At 48.5% G+C, this 12,433-nt stretch overlaps 1 protein-coding gene across 1 annotated transcript in view; it reads left to right on the forward strand.

Annotated features, from left to right (window-relative positions):
* The window catches only part of MAST4 (microtubule associated serine/threonine kinase family member 4), a 568,903-nt gene extending 561,342 nt beyond the window's left edge, over window positions 1-7,561 (forward strand). Inside the window, 2 exon segments of the mRNA XM_036848868.1 lie at window positions 1,244-1,425; window positions 1,775-7,561. Coding sequence (XP_036704763.1) covers window positions 1,244-1,425; window positions 1,775-5,658 — 4,066 coding nt within the window. The 3' untranslated portion in view covers window positions 5,659-7,561.
* The last annotated feature ends 4,872 nt before the right edge of the window (window positions 7,562-12,433 follow it).

The raw sequence follows: 12,433 nt of genomic DNA on the forward strand, positions 1-12,433 counted from the left end.
GCCAAGCTGTGAACAGTATTTATCATGTAAAATAAAGAAAACACCAGCCTTTTCTTTCTATTTTGGCTTAGCTATACTAGGAGGAACAGAAACAGGGAAGTGTTTTCGATTAGAAGGTGGAAACGGTTGTATAAGAGCTTAATTCTCATTTTTTGTGGTAGGAAATCAACGGATAATTTCTAAAATCGAAAAACTAAAAAAACAGCGTAAGCACATTTCATAACAATATGCAGACAAATAGGAGAAGAAACAGCTAAAAGACTAGAAAGTGGTTTCTCTAGGGGATTGGGAAAAAGGCAGAGCAGGGAGTTGCTATTTTTCATTACAAACTATTTGACTTTTTAACCCAAGTACATGTATTACTGTGATTAAAATTACACACACACACACACACACACACACACACACACACATACACATTCTGAGATCCTCCTTTTTTTTTTCATGTGAGCTTTATATTTTAATTGTGGTTTAGGTCATATAGAACACACTTGCTTCAAGGGGTAGCAGAGTGTAAACTACCTGGGGGTGAAGGGACTGTGTACAGCCACCTGCACTTCGAAGCCACCTGAAGCTGTGCTTTTAGCTTTCAGATGTGCTCGTTGGACACTAACTACACATTTGCTTGTGCTGCAGCGTGATGTCTCCTGCCCTGCTGATGTGATAAGCTTCATTTCACCTTGCTCGGTTTTTCTATGTAAATGTACAGCCTGCACAGTCATTAGGAATATTCAAGAGCTCACAATGGAATAAGCACAGCAAAACAGCCCCTCAGAGATAAAGCCTCCACCCAGTGTATCACCATCAAAGAATTCTGTATCCAAGATGATGATTTTTCTTCCAGGGATTTACTTTTTATTATCTCTTAATTAATTAAATTGTGTCAGTGTGTTTGGGGCTATGTACTCAGAAGCTTTCAGGCAAAAAACAGTGTCCTCAAAAACCTGACATATAAATAAATGAATGTATATTTATTATATATTTTTCCTATTTTCACAACTCTTCTTAAAGTGCTTGAAATTAAGAGAAGAGAGCTTCCATTGTGTATTATCAAAAGCTCTTCCTTTCTAAGTCATAAAAAAGTTCTGAATATAAAAGTGGGATCCTTCTCTTGAAAAGGATCTGCCATCATCCTATCACCGTCTCCGGCACAGAGGCGTGTACTGAATGCACTGGTGCTATGGGGTAGGAGGAGTGGTTCTGAATGTAGAATCTGATCAGTTTTCTCCTGTTTTCACTCTAGGAGAAGATCCCTTTTCAAAAAGCTAGCCAAGCAGCCTTCTCCTTTACTCCACACCAGCCGAAGTTTCTCCTGCTTGAACAGATCCCTGTCATCAGGGGAGAGCCTCCCGGGGTCCCCCACTCACAGCTTGTCTCCCCGATCTCCTACTCCCAGCTACCGCTCCACCCCTGACTTCCCATCCGGTGAGTGAGTCTCCTTGCCTCTCAAGAGTTGAGGGGTCACCATCTGAGATCCTGGAAGAGAGGCTTATTCCCACTTAAGGAAAGAAGGTTGAGGATGTAATTGACAGAGAACAGGATTTATAGGAAGGTCAGAAGATACAGCTTGTTCGGTCCATTAAAAAAAGACGGGAAGTACGGGGTTAACCCTTGGTGTGGGGAGGTTTATCTGAAAAGCATTTATTCACTAGACGTAGATGCTGAGACAATTTGCTGACCTTTACCTGACCTTATCTAAAACAGCTAGGTCTGGAAGCGTGGAAAGAAAAGGGAAAGTGGCCGTTGCTCACAGCATCCCGTTTTCCACCCACAGGTACTAACTCCTCGCAGAGCAGCTCCCCAAGCTCTAGTGCCCCCAACTCCCCGGCGGGGTCAGGACACATCCGGCCCAGCACTCTCCACGGTCTGGCCCCCAAACTCAGCGGGCAGCGATACCGGTCAGGAAGACGTAAGTCAGCGGGCAGCATCCCCCTCTCCCCGCTGGCCCGGACGCCCTCTCCAACTCCACAGCCCCCCTCCCCTCAGCGGTCACCGTCCCCTCTGCTGGGACATTCACTTGGCAACTCCAAGATCTCTCAAGCCTTTCCCAGCAAAATGCACTCCCCCCCGACCATCGTCAGACACATCGTGAGGCCCAAGAGCGCAGAGCCCCCGCGGTCCCCGCTGCTCAAGCGCGTGCAGTCGGAGGAGAAGCTCTCTCCCTCCTACGGCAGTGACAAGAAGCACCTGTGCTCCCGCAAGCACAGCCTGGAGGTCACCCAGGAGGAGGTGCAGCGGGAGCAGTCCCAGCGGGAGGTGACCTTGCAGAGCCTGGAGGAGAACGTGTGCGACGCGCCTGCCCTCAGCCGGGCCAGGCCCGTGGAGCAAGGCTGCCTGAAACGCCCTGTGTCCCGGAAGCTGGGCCGACAGGAGTCTGTGGACGAGCTGGACCGAGAGAAGCTGAAGGCCAAGGTGGTGGTGAAGAAACCCGACGGGCTCCCGGAGAAACAGGAATCCCGCCAGAAACCCCATGGACTTGGCAATGATGTGGAAAACCTCTCTGCTTTTAGGCTAGAAGAGAGAGAGAAGAAAATCTATCCAAAGGCTTCGGAAAGGTCAAATCATTTTGAAAACAAAGCAGCCGTGCAGGAGGCCCAGGCCCTGGGCAGCCTGCTGAAAGATGCTCTCCACAAGCACGCCAGTGTGCGGGCCAGCGAGGCCGTCACCTCGGAGGGGGCGGCAGCTCCCGGGGACCACAGCCAGGGCACCGGTGACCTCAAACGCGCCTCGGCTCACAGCACCCTCCAAGACGGCCTCTGTCACGCCACCCACAGGGCCACCTCCGGGAAGGGCGACTACACAGAGAAGGCCCCGCAGGCCAAGGAGGGTCCCCGGTGTGAGAAGTTAGACAGCAAGCTGGCCAACATCGATTACCTCCGAAAGAAGATGTCCCTTGAAGACAAAGATGATGGCCTCTGCCCTGTGCTCAAGCCCAAGATGACACCCGGTGCCCAGGAGGGCCTGCCGGGGAACGCGGGCCGACCGGCCGGAGGGCAGCAGGAGGCCCAGCCGGCCTCCGAGAGCCGCGCGCCATTCATCAGCGGCCACGTGGCTCAGCTCAGCACCGTCTCCTTTGTCCCTCTCAAGGCCCTTTCTGGCCGGGTGGACAGCGGAGCGGAGAAGCCGGGCTTGGCTGCTCCAGAGTCGCCTGTCCGGAAGAGCCCCTCCGAGTATAAGCTGGAAGGGAGGTCTGTGTCATGCCTGAAGCCCATTGAGGGCACTTTGGACATTGCTCTTCTGTCTGGACCGCAGGCCTCCAAGACGGAGCTGCCTTCACCAGAGCCTGCCCAGAGCCCCAGCCCAGGCAGTGATGTAGGGCCCCCGGTGCCACAGGCTCCCGCCGGCAGCGTGGGGAGGAAGGGTGAAACTGCGGGTCAGAGGGAGTCCTCCCCTGCCAGCTTCAAGGTGAACAAATCCTACCTGCTCGAGCCTCGGTTCCCACCACCCAGCCGGGGTCTGCAGGGCTCACCGGCGGCACCCCTGCCTGACGCAGAGCTGAAGCTGGACAGGAAGATTTCCCACGCAGCCAGGACCCCGGCGACCATTGCGGAAAGCCACCCCCAGCGGGGAGAGGGCAGCCCCAGCCAACAGCAAGACCACAGCCCCGACGTTAGGCTCCTTCCCCTCCTGGGGCAGAGCCTCCAAGGTGCTGAGCCGTCTAGATTGCACAGCCCGCTCCCACCTGAAGGTGCCCCCTTGAGGGAGAAGCCGAGCGGGAGGGAGTCGTCCGAAAGGGTCCCTTCCACAGCCAGAAGTGAGCGGTTGGCTTTGAGGGCCGACATCCGCAGAGACCCCTCCAAGGAGCTGTATCCACTAGAAGCTGCTAAAACCAGTGACAACTCCAAAACCCTCCCCGCTGTGGGGAGGACCCGCCCAGATGTCTCCACCCAGACCCAGGCCTTGGAGAAAGCATGCGGGCCTTGTGGGAGAGCAAACCCCAAAGACGGCCGAGATGAGGTGAGGCCACTGGCCAGAGAAGAGCCCTCTTTGCACTCTGCAGCGGCTCCTTGTGAGAGGGAGCTGGGCAAGGGAAGGAGTGGCCCGGAATCTAAGCCGGCATCCGCTCCTGCCAGGTGGTCTCTGGAGCCACGCGGGACAGAGAGTGGGAAGAGTGAAAAGCTCTCCAGTGTCCGATCTGTGCAGAAAGATGGTCCCAAGGAACCAGAAAGGAAAGAACAGCCCCTGCAGAAGCATCTCACCAGTAGCTCTCAGCCCCTGCCCACCACCAAAGAGCTCCCTGGCCTGGCCGCTCAGCAGCATTACATTCAACAAAGCTACCCTGCTGGCTCTCTGCCTGGGAGCAAGCCCTGCGCTACAGACTCAAGCCTGGGCCTCCAGGACCCTCCCAAGCCCGCTGCTGTGCTCTGTGAAAGCAGCAGCCGCAAGCCCAGGTCTGGCCCCGACACAGACCCTCCAAAGTCTAAGCACCCAGACCGGCCCCTCTCCTCCCAGAAGCTGAGCGTTGAGGCTGCAGTGGGCAAACAGCCTGGTGCTCAGCCCCCCGGCAAAGAGGGGAAGGGCAGCAGTAAGGGTGTGTCAGAGGGGTTCCCTGCCCTCCCAGGGCCCCAGAACACAGCCCGCGATGTGATTGGCCAGGGAGCAAGTGGGCCCTCGGTCCCCCTACACACGGAATGGGGTCCTCTAGACACCAAGCTGAGACCCACCAGCAGTGGGCATCCCCCAGAGGCGCTGGAGAAGCCCGCACATCCACCGCGGCAAGGACCCCCAGGGGTCAGTGAGTCGGTGGACCAGAAACTTCCCGCTGTCGGGGAAAGGCAAAACCCATCTCCAAAGGCCCCCAAACCATCCACTGTGAAAGATTATCCCCCTCTGTGCAAACAGACAGACAGGAGCCTGAGTCCGCTGGCTGCCCGCGCTGACGCCGGGACGTCTGAAGGCAAGAAACGCACCGAAGCACTTTACTCCCCTGTGGGCAGCGGGAAGCCGGGGGCCAGCCTTTCCCCGGCGCAACGTGAGGCTGGGCCCAAGGGCACGGAGAGGCCGGCAGCAGCAGCCGGGAAGGGCTGGCCGGAGGCCGAGGGGAAAGGGCCCGGCTCCCAGAAGCCACTGACGGAGGCGGACGAGCCCAGCGGCATGAAACGGTCGCCCTCGGCCACGGCGCAGAGCTCTTTCCGCTGCGCCGCCCTCCCCGAGAAGTCTCTGAGCTACTCCTCTGGCTTTCCCGAGGCCAGGTCAGTAGCTCCAGAGACTTCTACAACCTGCAGCGACATCTTCTCTGCCAAGGCCGGCAGGGCCACGGCTGAGCCCCCAGCCTCCAGCGGCAGGGACCCCCGGAAGCCCCTGCCTGGGGGGGATGGCAGAACCCAAATGACAAAGAGCGACTCCTTGCCATCCTTCCGCAGCTCAGCCATCACTCTGGAGTCCTATCACCCCAACCCAGGCGTGGGGGAGGGCGCCAGCCACCGGGACAGGGCCCTCTCAGGAACAGCCACCGCGGGAGAAACCAAAGGGAAAGAGCCAGCCCCCGCCCAGCCAGCTCAGACTAGGAAGCAGAATGTGTGCCGAGAGGTGACCAAGCCGTTCCCCGCTCCCAGCACGGAGCGCCCCATCGCCCTTCCTTCTGAGAAGGACTCCGGGGTGCGACAGAGGCGGGGGAAAGAGAGTTTGCGCGGCAGCCCACACAAAAAGGCCTTGTGATGGGGCAGGCCCCCGGCGGGACTGGGGGACCCAGCCTGCGTGTGTAACTGCATCTTGACTACCTTGGAAACCAGCACTGTGGGAACCCCCCCAGGCAGAGCCTGGAGCCTCACCGAAGAAGGGGGAGAGAAGAGACAGGAAAAGAAGGGACCTTCTTCCAAATGCCTTCCCAATTGGAACCGGTAAACTGTTACCAGATAGTGTTTGTACAAAAAAATAAAAATAAAAAAACAAAAAATCTTTTTGGTTGAGGTTGAGGGTTGTTGAGGAAAGAGATTTTCTCTGTAAATACCTAGCAATGTGTTTGGTTTGGGATATAGAGTCGATACTTTGCTGCTGATGGCGTCATTTACTACAACTTTTTTTTTTTTAATAAGATTTTTGCTCTACCATTGATCATAATGCAGTAATGAAGCAAAATGGTTAAACCTGGGTATATGTAAAAGTATAGATACACCCATATTCGTGTATATACACATCCACCCACGTGTTTTGGTCTGTGGTTGAAAAGAATATTTCAAGGCTACATTTTTCTACGTTAAAACATTCTAAGTCGAGTTGAAGGTGAAAGAAAGCCCAAAATACACTATAGATTGTAAGCTTTCATGTGTATTTTTAACCGGTGATTTTGATAGTACTGTATCTGGCTACCTATACTTCCAGATCTAAAGAACTGCTCGAATCACTGCATTTGGAATCCTCCTCCATCAGAAATGGCCACAACAGATGGAGCTAGCCGTTTTCATTTCACGGGCATCCTAATAGCCTTTGATGCTGGGCCCAGCTGTCTGAAAGGCCGGTTGTCCTTGTGTGTGGGTGTGTATGTCGACTCCTCACCATAGGTAGAGCGGGGGCTATAGACACATGTCGACTTTATTTCCGTTCTTTTGCTTTCCCTTTCTGTTCTCTCGCTTCTCCTTTTCATGCTCTTAAACTCGGGCCTTTATGCTATGAGCCACTAGTCTAAGAAGCACACATTTTATAGTAGTTCTGCACCAGCCCTGCTGTTGAACATAAAGGAAAGTTGCTGGCCGCACACAAATCTGCTAGTACTTAGGTTGAGTAATAAGCATCAGGCATTGGAAGAGGTTTTAAGTTTGCTTTTTTGAGGAAAAGTCAGGGGACGGGGTGGGGTTGTGGATTTTGGCATCATAGCATATATTTTAAGGAATAATCAGGACATCAGATACATTTTAATACATAGCTGGGGCCTTATGTTGTAGATGAAGCTTGCTGTTTTTAGCAAGTTCCTGGGTTTCACATTCATTTCTGATGCATCAAGTAGCTCCATACATTTCATAACATGATCTCTTTATTTGTATGCAAAAAAAAACACACTGTATTGATAAAGAGCAGCATTTTTGTAACAAAAAGACTTGTTGGAGCTATTTGGTGCTTGAATGTGACTGTCCTTTTTACTTTTGCTAAGCCTTATTTAAATTTTGTATACCATGGAATATGTAGAATTTGTCCAATCATTTTAGTGCTGAGGGGGTCTTTCTGTTTGTTTTTTGTTGCAGTTTTCCTTCCTGGTGGATTGTTTTATATTGTAAGACAGCACTTGGCTGACATAAGTACTAAGGCACTAAGAGAAAATACACACAGATAAGTATTTATAAGATGCTTGGGATCCGTAGCAGGATTTTTTGTTTTGTAAGAGAAAAAAAAAAAAAAAAAATCACCAAGAAATACTAATCCAGCACCCAACCCCCCTCGGGGATGTCTTAGTATCTTCAGGCTATAAAATTGTTCACCTAAGCACAGCTTCATCTTACAGCCCTGTGAATTATAAATCATTCAGTGAGGCTGTAAACTCCGCTCCAAAAACAAAGGCGTAACTTAAACTGCTCGGTTGTCCTTCATTGTAAAATGAGTTGGCAACGGCAAAAGAAAAAAGAAAAAAGTCTCCTCCTTGCTCCGAATTTTTTTCCCATGAGGTTTTAGCCATTCCCCATCACTATGTTGTGAATTGTAGAAGAAACAAATATGTTGAAAGATCTTGAATGGGTTTCAAAAATGGTCTCAACATTTATAATTCATACGTGCATTTGGTGGTTGTCATAACCTGATCCTTCTGCACCCAGACATCTAGACAGGCCTATCGGGGAGGTAGTTTATGGTTTACAGCCTTTGCTTTTTAACTGTCCACTTTCCTTTAAAGCACAACTAGCTGCTTGTTTACAAATGATATTTTTTCATGTATATTTTGTATAGTGTATTATCATTTTTGCCAAATACGTTTTTGCATTTTGGATGGCTACAGAGTACCTAAGGTTGCATTCATGTAATACCTGTTTGTTGTTGTAAACCTCTCCAGTCAGCTGGTAGGAATTCTCCTGTGTTCTATTTGGTCGGTCTCCTGTGATTGTAAGATGTGCTCCTCGGTAGTATTCCCAGCTGTAGATTTACCAGCTTAAAAGTTTGTTAGGATCTGTGCAATAAAGTGTTTGCAGTCTTATTTTCTCTAAGAAATTCCCTATGGATGTCATAATTGTTGTATATTGAACAAATATTTATACTTATGCAGTTGCATAACATTGAAATAAAAATTTAGCATGAAAAGATCATGACTATTAAGTTTTTTCCCATATACACACATACATAGCATCTCTAAAACATTACTGAATGTAACTCTCTCTTATGGAAAGGATGGTTTTCTGCAGATTCCTTTTGGTGAGTGGAATGGTTTGCTAATTTTTTTTAACCCACACGAACATGTTCCATTCTTTGAGATTAAGTCTTCCTTTAACTCCTTCCTCTGTTTTCTACCAACCGTCTTCCTTTCCTGCAGAACTTACCAACTTTCACATCATGCTCACCATCTTCCCTAGTGTCTCAGGAAGAAGTGTCCTTTCTCCATGACTCCACCTACTTCAATTCTCCCCAAACCTTGCTCCATCAATTACCGTTGTGTTCTCATCTTTCTCTTCCTCCCATCCTGTCTCCTCCCTCATAATTAAAAAGCATTAAGACCATCAGGAAGGAAGGAAGCAACCTAACGTTTATTGTCTGCCTACTATATGTGTACCCTTAGTACTGGGCAAGATGCTTTTTATCTGCCGTCTTATTTGAGCCCCAGCACAAGCCTCAGACCAGATGGTGGTGGCATCCCCATTTTACTGATGAGCAAATAGGCCCAGACAGGCTATGTGACTTATTTAACATATACCCTGTAAAGAAAGCTTGGATTAGAGCGTGGATTTTTCTGGTTCTAAAGCTCTTGACCTTTCTAAACATTACCAGGTATCATGCAATTGAATTCAAGACCCAGGGCCCTCTGTGAATGATCTAAGCCATCTCATTTTCTAAGTTTATGTGCAAAAAAATCATATGGTGCAAAATTACAAACCTGATGATTGGCGGGAAACCATGAGCCAAGCAAGCTAATCGTTCTCTGTAATAGGGCTCCTTTATTAGTCCTAATTAATTACTAATTAATCAGTAGGCAATTTCCCATCTAGATTTTTGGTTCACAACACAAATGTTACATGAAAAAGTGTAGCTCTGTTAACTGCGGAAATTTGCTTACTTCAATATAGGCCAGACATTAAGGAATTCAGTGGTAGGGCAGTTCACTCAGTTTAATTTCCTTCCTACCTGTATGTTTTTAACACTTTCCACAAAGTCATCATTTTGTGTTATTCCTCTTTCTTCCTACCTCCTACCCCAGTTCGTATTGTATGCGTCTCATATATCTAGGAAAGCTGGAAATGACCACAGCTTTGTTTTTTTTTTTTTTTTAAGGGAATGCACATTTTTATTTATTTATTTATTTATTTTTGGCTGTGTTGGGTCTTCGTTTCTGTGCGAGGGCTTTCTCTAGTTGCGGCGAGCGGGGGCCACTCCTCATCACGGTGCGCGGGCCGCTCACTATCGCGGCCTCTCTTGTTGCGGAGCACAGGCTCCAGACGCGCAGGCTCAGTAATTGTGGCTCACGGGCCCAGTCGCTCCGCGGCATGTGGGATCTTCCCAGACCAGGCCTCGAACCCGTGTCCCCTGCATTAGCAGGCAGATTCTCAGCCACTGCACCACCAGGGAAGCCCCACAGCTTTGTTGAACCTTGGTTTTATTACTTTCTGTATACTAAACGTCAGTCACTTGGCCCAGGTTCAGGGCCTGAGGTGTGTGGCAGTTCAGACACCTCAGACCCTGTGCTGGAAGCATTAGCACCATTCGTCATAAAAAACATGCAGCAGCATCGCCTGGATTCCTGGGAATCCAAAAGACAAGGTCACTGTCTCTTATCACAGGCTGCCGGTGGGACTGTCAAGCCCAATACTTGGATGCAGGCAATAAAAGAGAATCTGCTACCGAGACGGACTGAACATCAGATCTGTTCAGATGTGTGGAAAAGGAAGATCTGTTGCATATGGTTACTAGGAATTGCTCCACGCAGCTTTACAGAAAGTCTCTTAATATTGTAAAGCTGACAGACTCTAACAAAGTCATCTGCTGTTTCACTGAAGCACTGCCCGGAGAGGGCTGTCAGAACCTGGAGGTGAAGGATGAAGCTATTTACAAGGCCTAAAGCAAGCATGTTGCAGCTACCGAGCCTTCGTATGTCAGCTGGCGTCTCCATATCCTCCAGCCCTAACCTGTCTAAATAAAAATCTTTTGCCTGAAAGTTCTGTCCCTTTGGCCTACATATGCTGTGTGAAACAGTACTGGGCTGAAGTGACTTTCCTCGGCTGGAGGCAGTCCTTTGTCGGGACAGAGGGTAGTTCCTGTGGACGGCCTCCCACTCCCATCAGTTCAGTGCTACCCAGTAATGCGAATCCTAGCTCCTCAGCCTATTGCCGCTTTCAAGTGGAGATCCTTAGAACAACTATGGCCCCCTCTGTCCTCAAGGAAAAGGAAAGAGCAACCCAGGAAGCTTGGGCTTGAGCATTTGCATTTGAAATCACAAAGCCTTAGGAAAAGGCTGCTCCTGTCTCAGTACTACCTGTAAATTCTCACTACCTCCTTATTCTTGTGCCTTTGTGAAAACAAAAAAATCTTTCAAAAGAAAAATTCTGATTTTTTTCTTTATTGCACAATACATGATCAATTGAAGGCAAATTAAAAATACAGAAAAGCAAAAGAAAAAGTTTGAATCACTGCAATTCCCCAGCCACTTTCATTCTTCAATGTATATGGATTTTTATGTTACCAAAAAAAAGAAATAATAGTGGGCATGATGTTTGGTAACCTCTTTTGCTTAGTATGAAATCAAAAATATATTTCAATGTCTATAAATATACTTCTGCAATATTATTTATAATGGCCGCATGGCATTTCATGTTAAGGACGTGCCGCATTATTTTCTCCCACGCCCACGTGCACAAGTAGAGAAGCTCAGATGCAGATGTTTGAGGTCATCCTACTCTTCAGTTCTTGGCTCATCAACCTTGGCGCCAAGGTTCATGTAACTTATCCCTACACTCCCATCCAGCCGCCTCTCCTACCCCACAGGCAACTTTGTTAATGGTTTGGTTTTGTGTTCTTAAAAAACATAGGTATCATTGTTCTGTATACATGTATTTTTAATTGATAAAAATCATGCTAATATGTCATTTGGGTTTTTTTTTTTTCCATCAAGCTCTATCTGTTGGTTCACAAAATGACTCTCATACATAGAGGACAAGGAGAGACCGAAGAAAGAGGCAGTCACTCCAGAGTGGTAGGTGGCAGGTTTAATAAGCAAGGGAACTTACATATGAGGTTTATCTTGGGCTGCCACAAGACGAGGAGATCTCCGCACCCACCTGCCAGGATCTTAAAAGTTGATATAGAAACCTTACCGGGGTTCAGTTGTGTATACCGTGCAGATGGTCTCAGCAACACCTTGCTCTCTCAAGGCCGCATCCTTGAAAATGGCTCCCACTGTGGGAACACCACACATGATTTACAGGGCCAGGGGAGGAGATGAGGACTACAATTGCCCGGGTCCAGCTTTTGGTTCAACTGGCGATCATGTCCTCTCTGTGACCTCCTCCAACACTATATGCTTAAGATTCAACTACATTGCTGCAGCTGTATCTAATCCAGCGCTTCTGGCTACTGTATGATACCCCATGGTGTGCATCTTATACGTTTTACCTGCCCATTTTCCTAGTGATGAGCTCTCAAATTGCTTTGAACTTCCCCCTCCATCAATAACGCTGTACTGCATATTGTTGTGGAATTGTGAAATTTTGTGATACACACCCAGCTCGGGATTGGTGGGTCACATATTTAATTTGATGAATTTTTGCCTCACGGTCCTAGAATAGCTGCACCAGTCTACACCCATAAGCAGTGCACTGCAGTTCCTATAACCCCACATCCCACCTACACTGTTATCCAGCTTCCTCTTTTTGCCAGACTGATATAAAACTTTATCTCATTTTAACTTGTTTTTCTTTAATTCCTAGTAGTATCAGCATGTTTATGTTGTTATCCCACCCAAGAACGTAGAATGTCTTTAATCATTTATCTCTTGTTGGATATTTAGGTTGTTTCCAAAGACAGGAGAAAGAGAAAAAGGTCTCCCAAGCTGTTTAGAAAGCCCATGAACCGACATAAATGGAGAAGGGGAAGACAGATGAATGCTCAGGTGACCCCTGTCCTCTACTTACCTTTGCAGTATCTAGTACCATGTCTCGAACAGCCAAATGTTTAGAGAATATTATCTAAAGATGGGGGGAGGGGTGGTGAGAGTTGAATGTTCAATGCAGTTCACTGTTTAATCTTTCATGAGCAATAATGGCTTTTAAAAACCAAATTTAAGAATAATAGATTAGTCCTTTCCTTTTTC

Source organism: Balaenoptera musculus, chromosome 3 (assembly GCF_009873245.2).
Source record: "Balaenoptera musculus isolate JJ_BM4_2016_0621 chromosome 3, mBalMus1.pri.v3, whole genome shotgun sequence".
NCBI classification, from domain to species: Eukaryota; Metazoa; Chordata; class Mammalia; order Artiodactyla; family Balaenopteridae; genus Balaenoptera; species Balaenoptera musculus.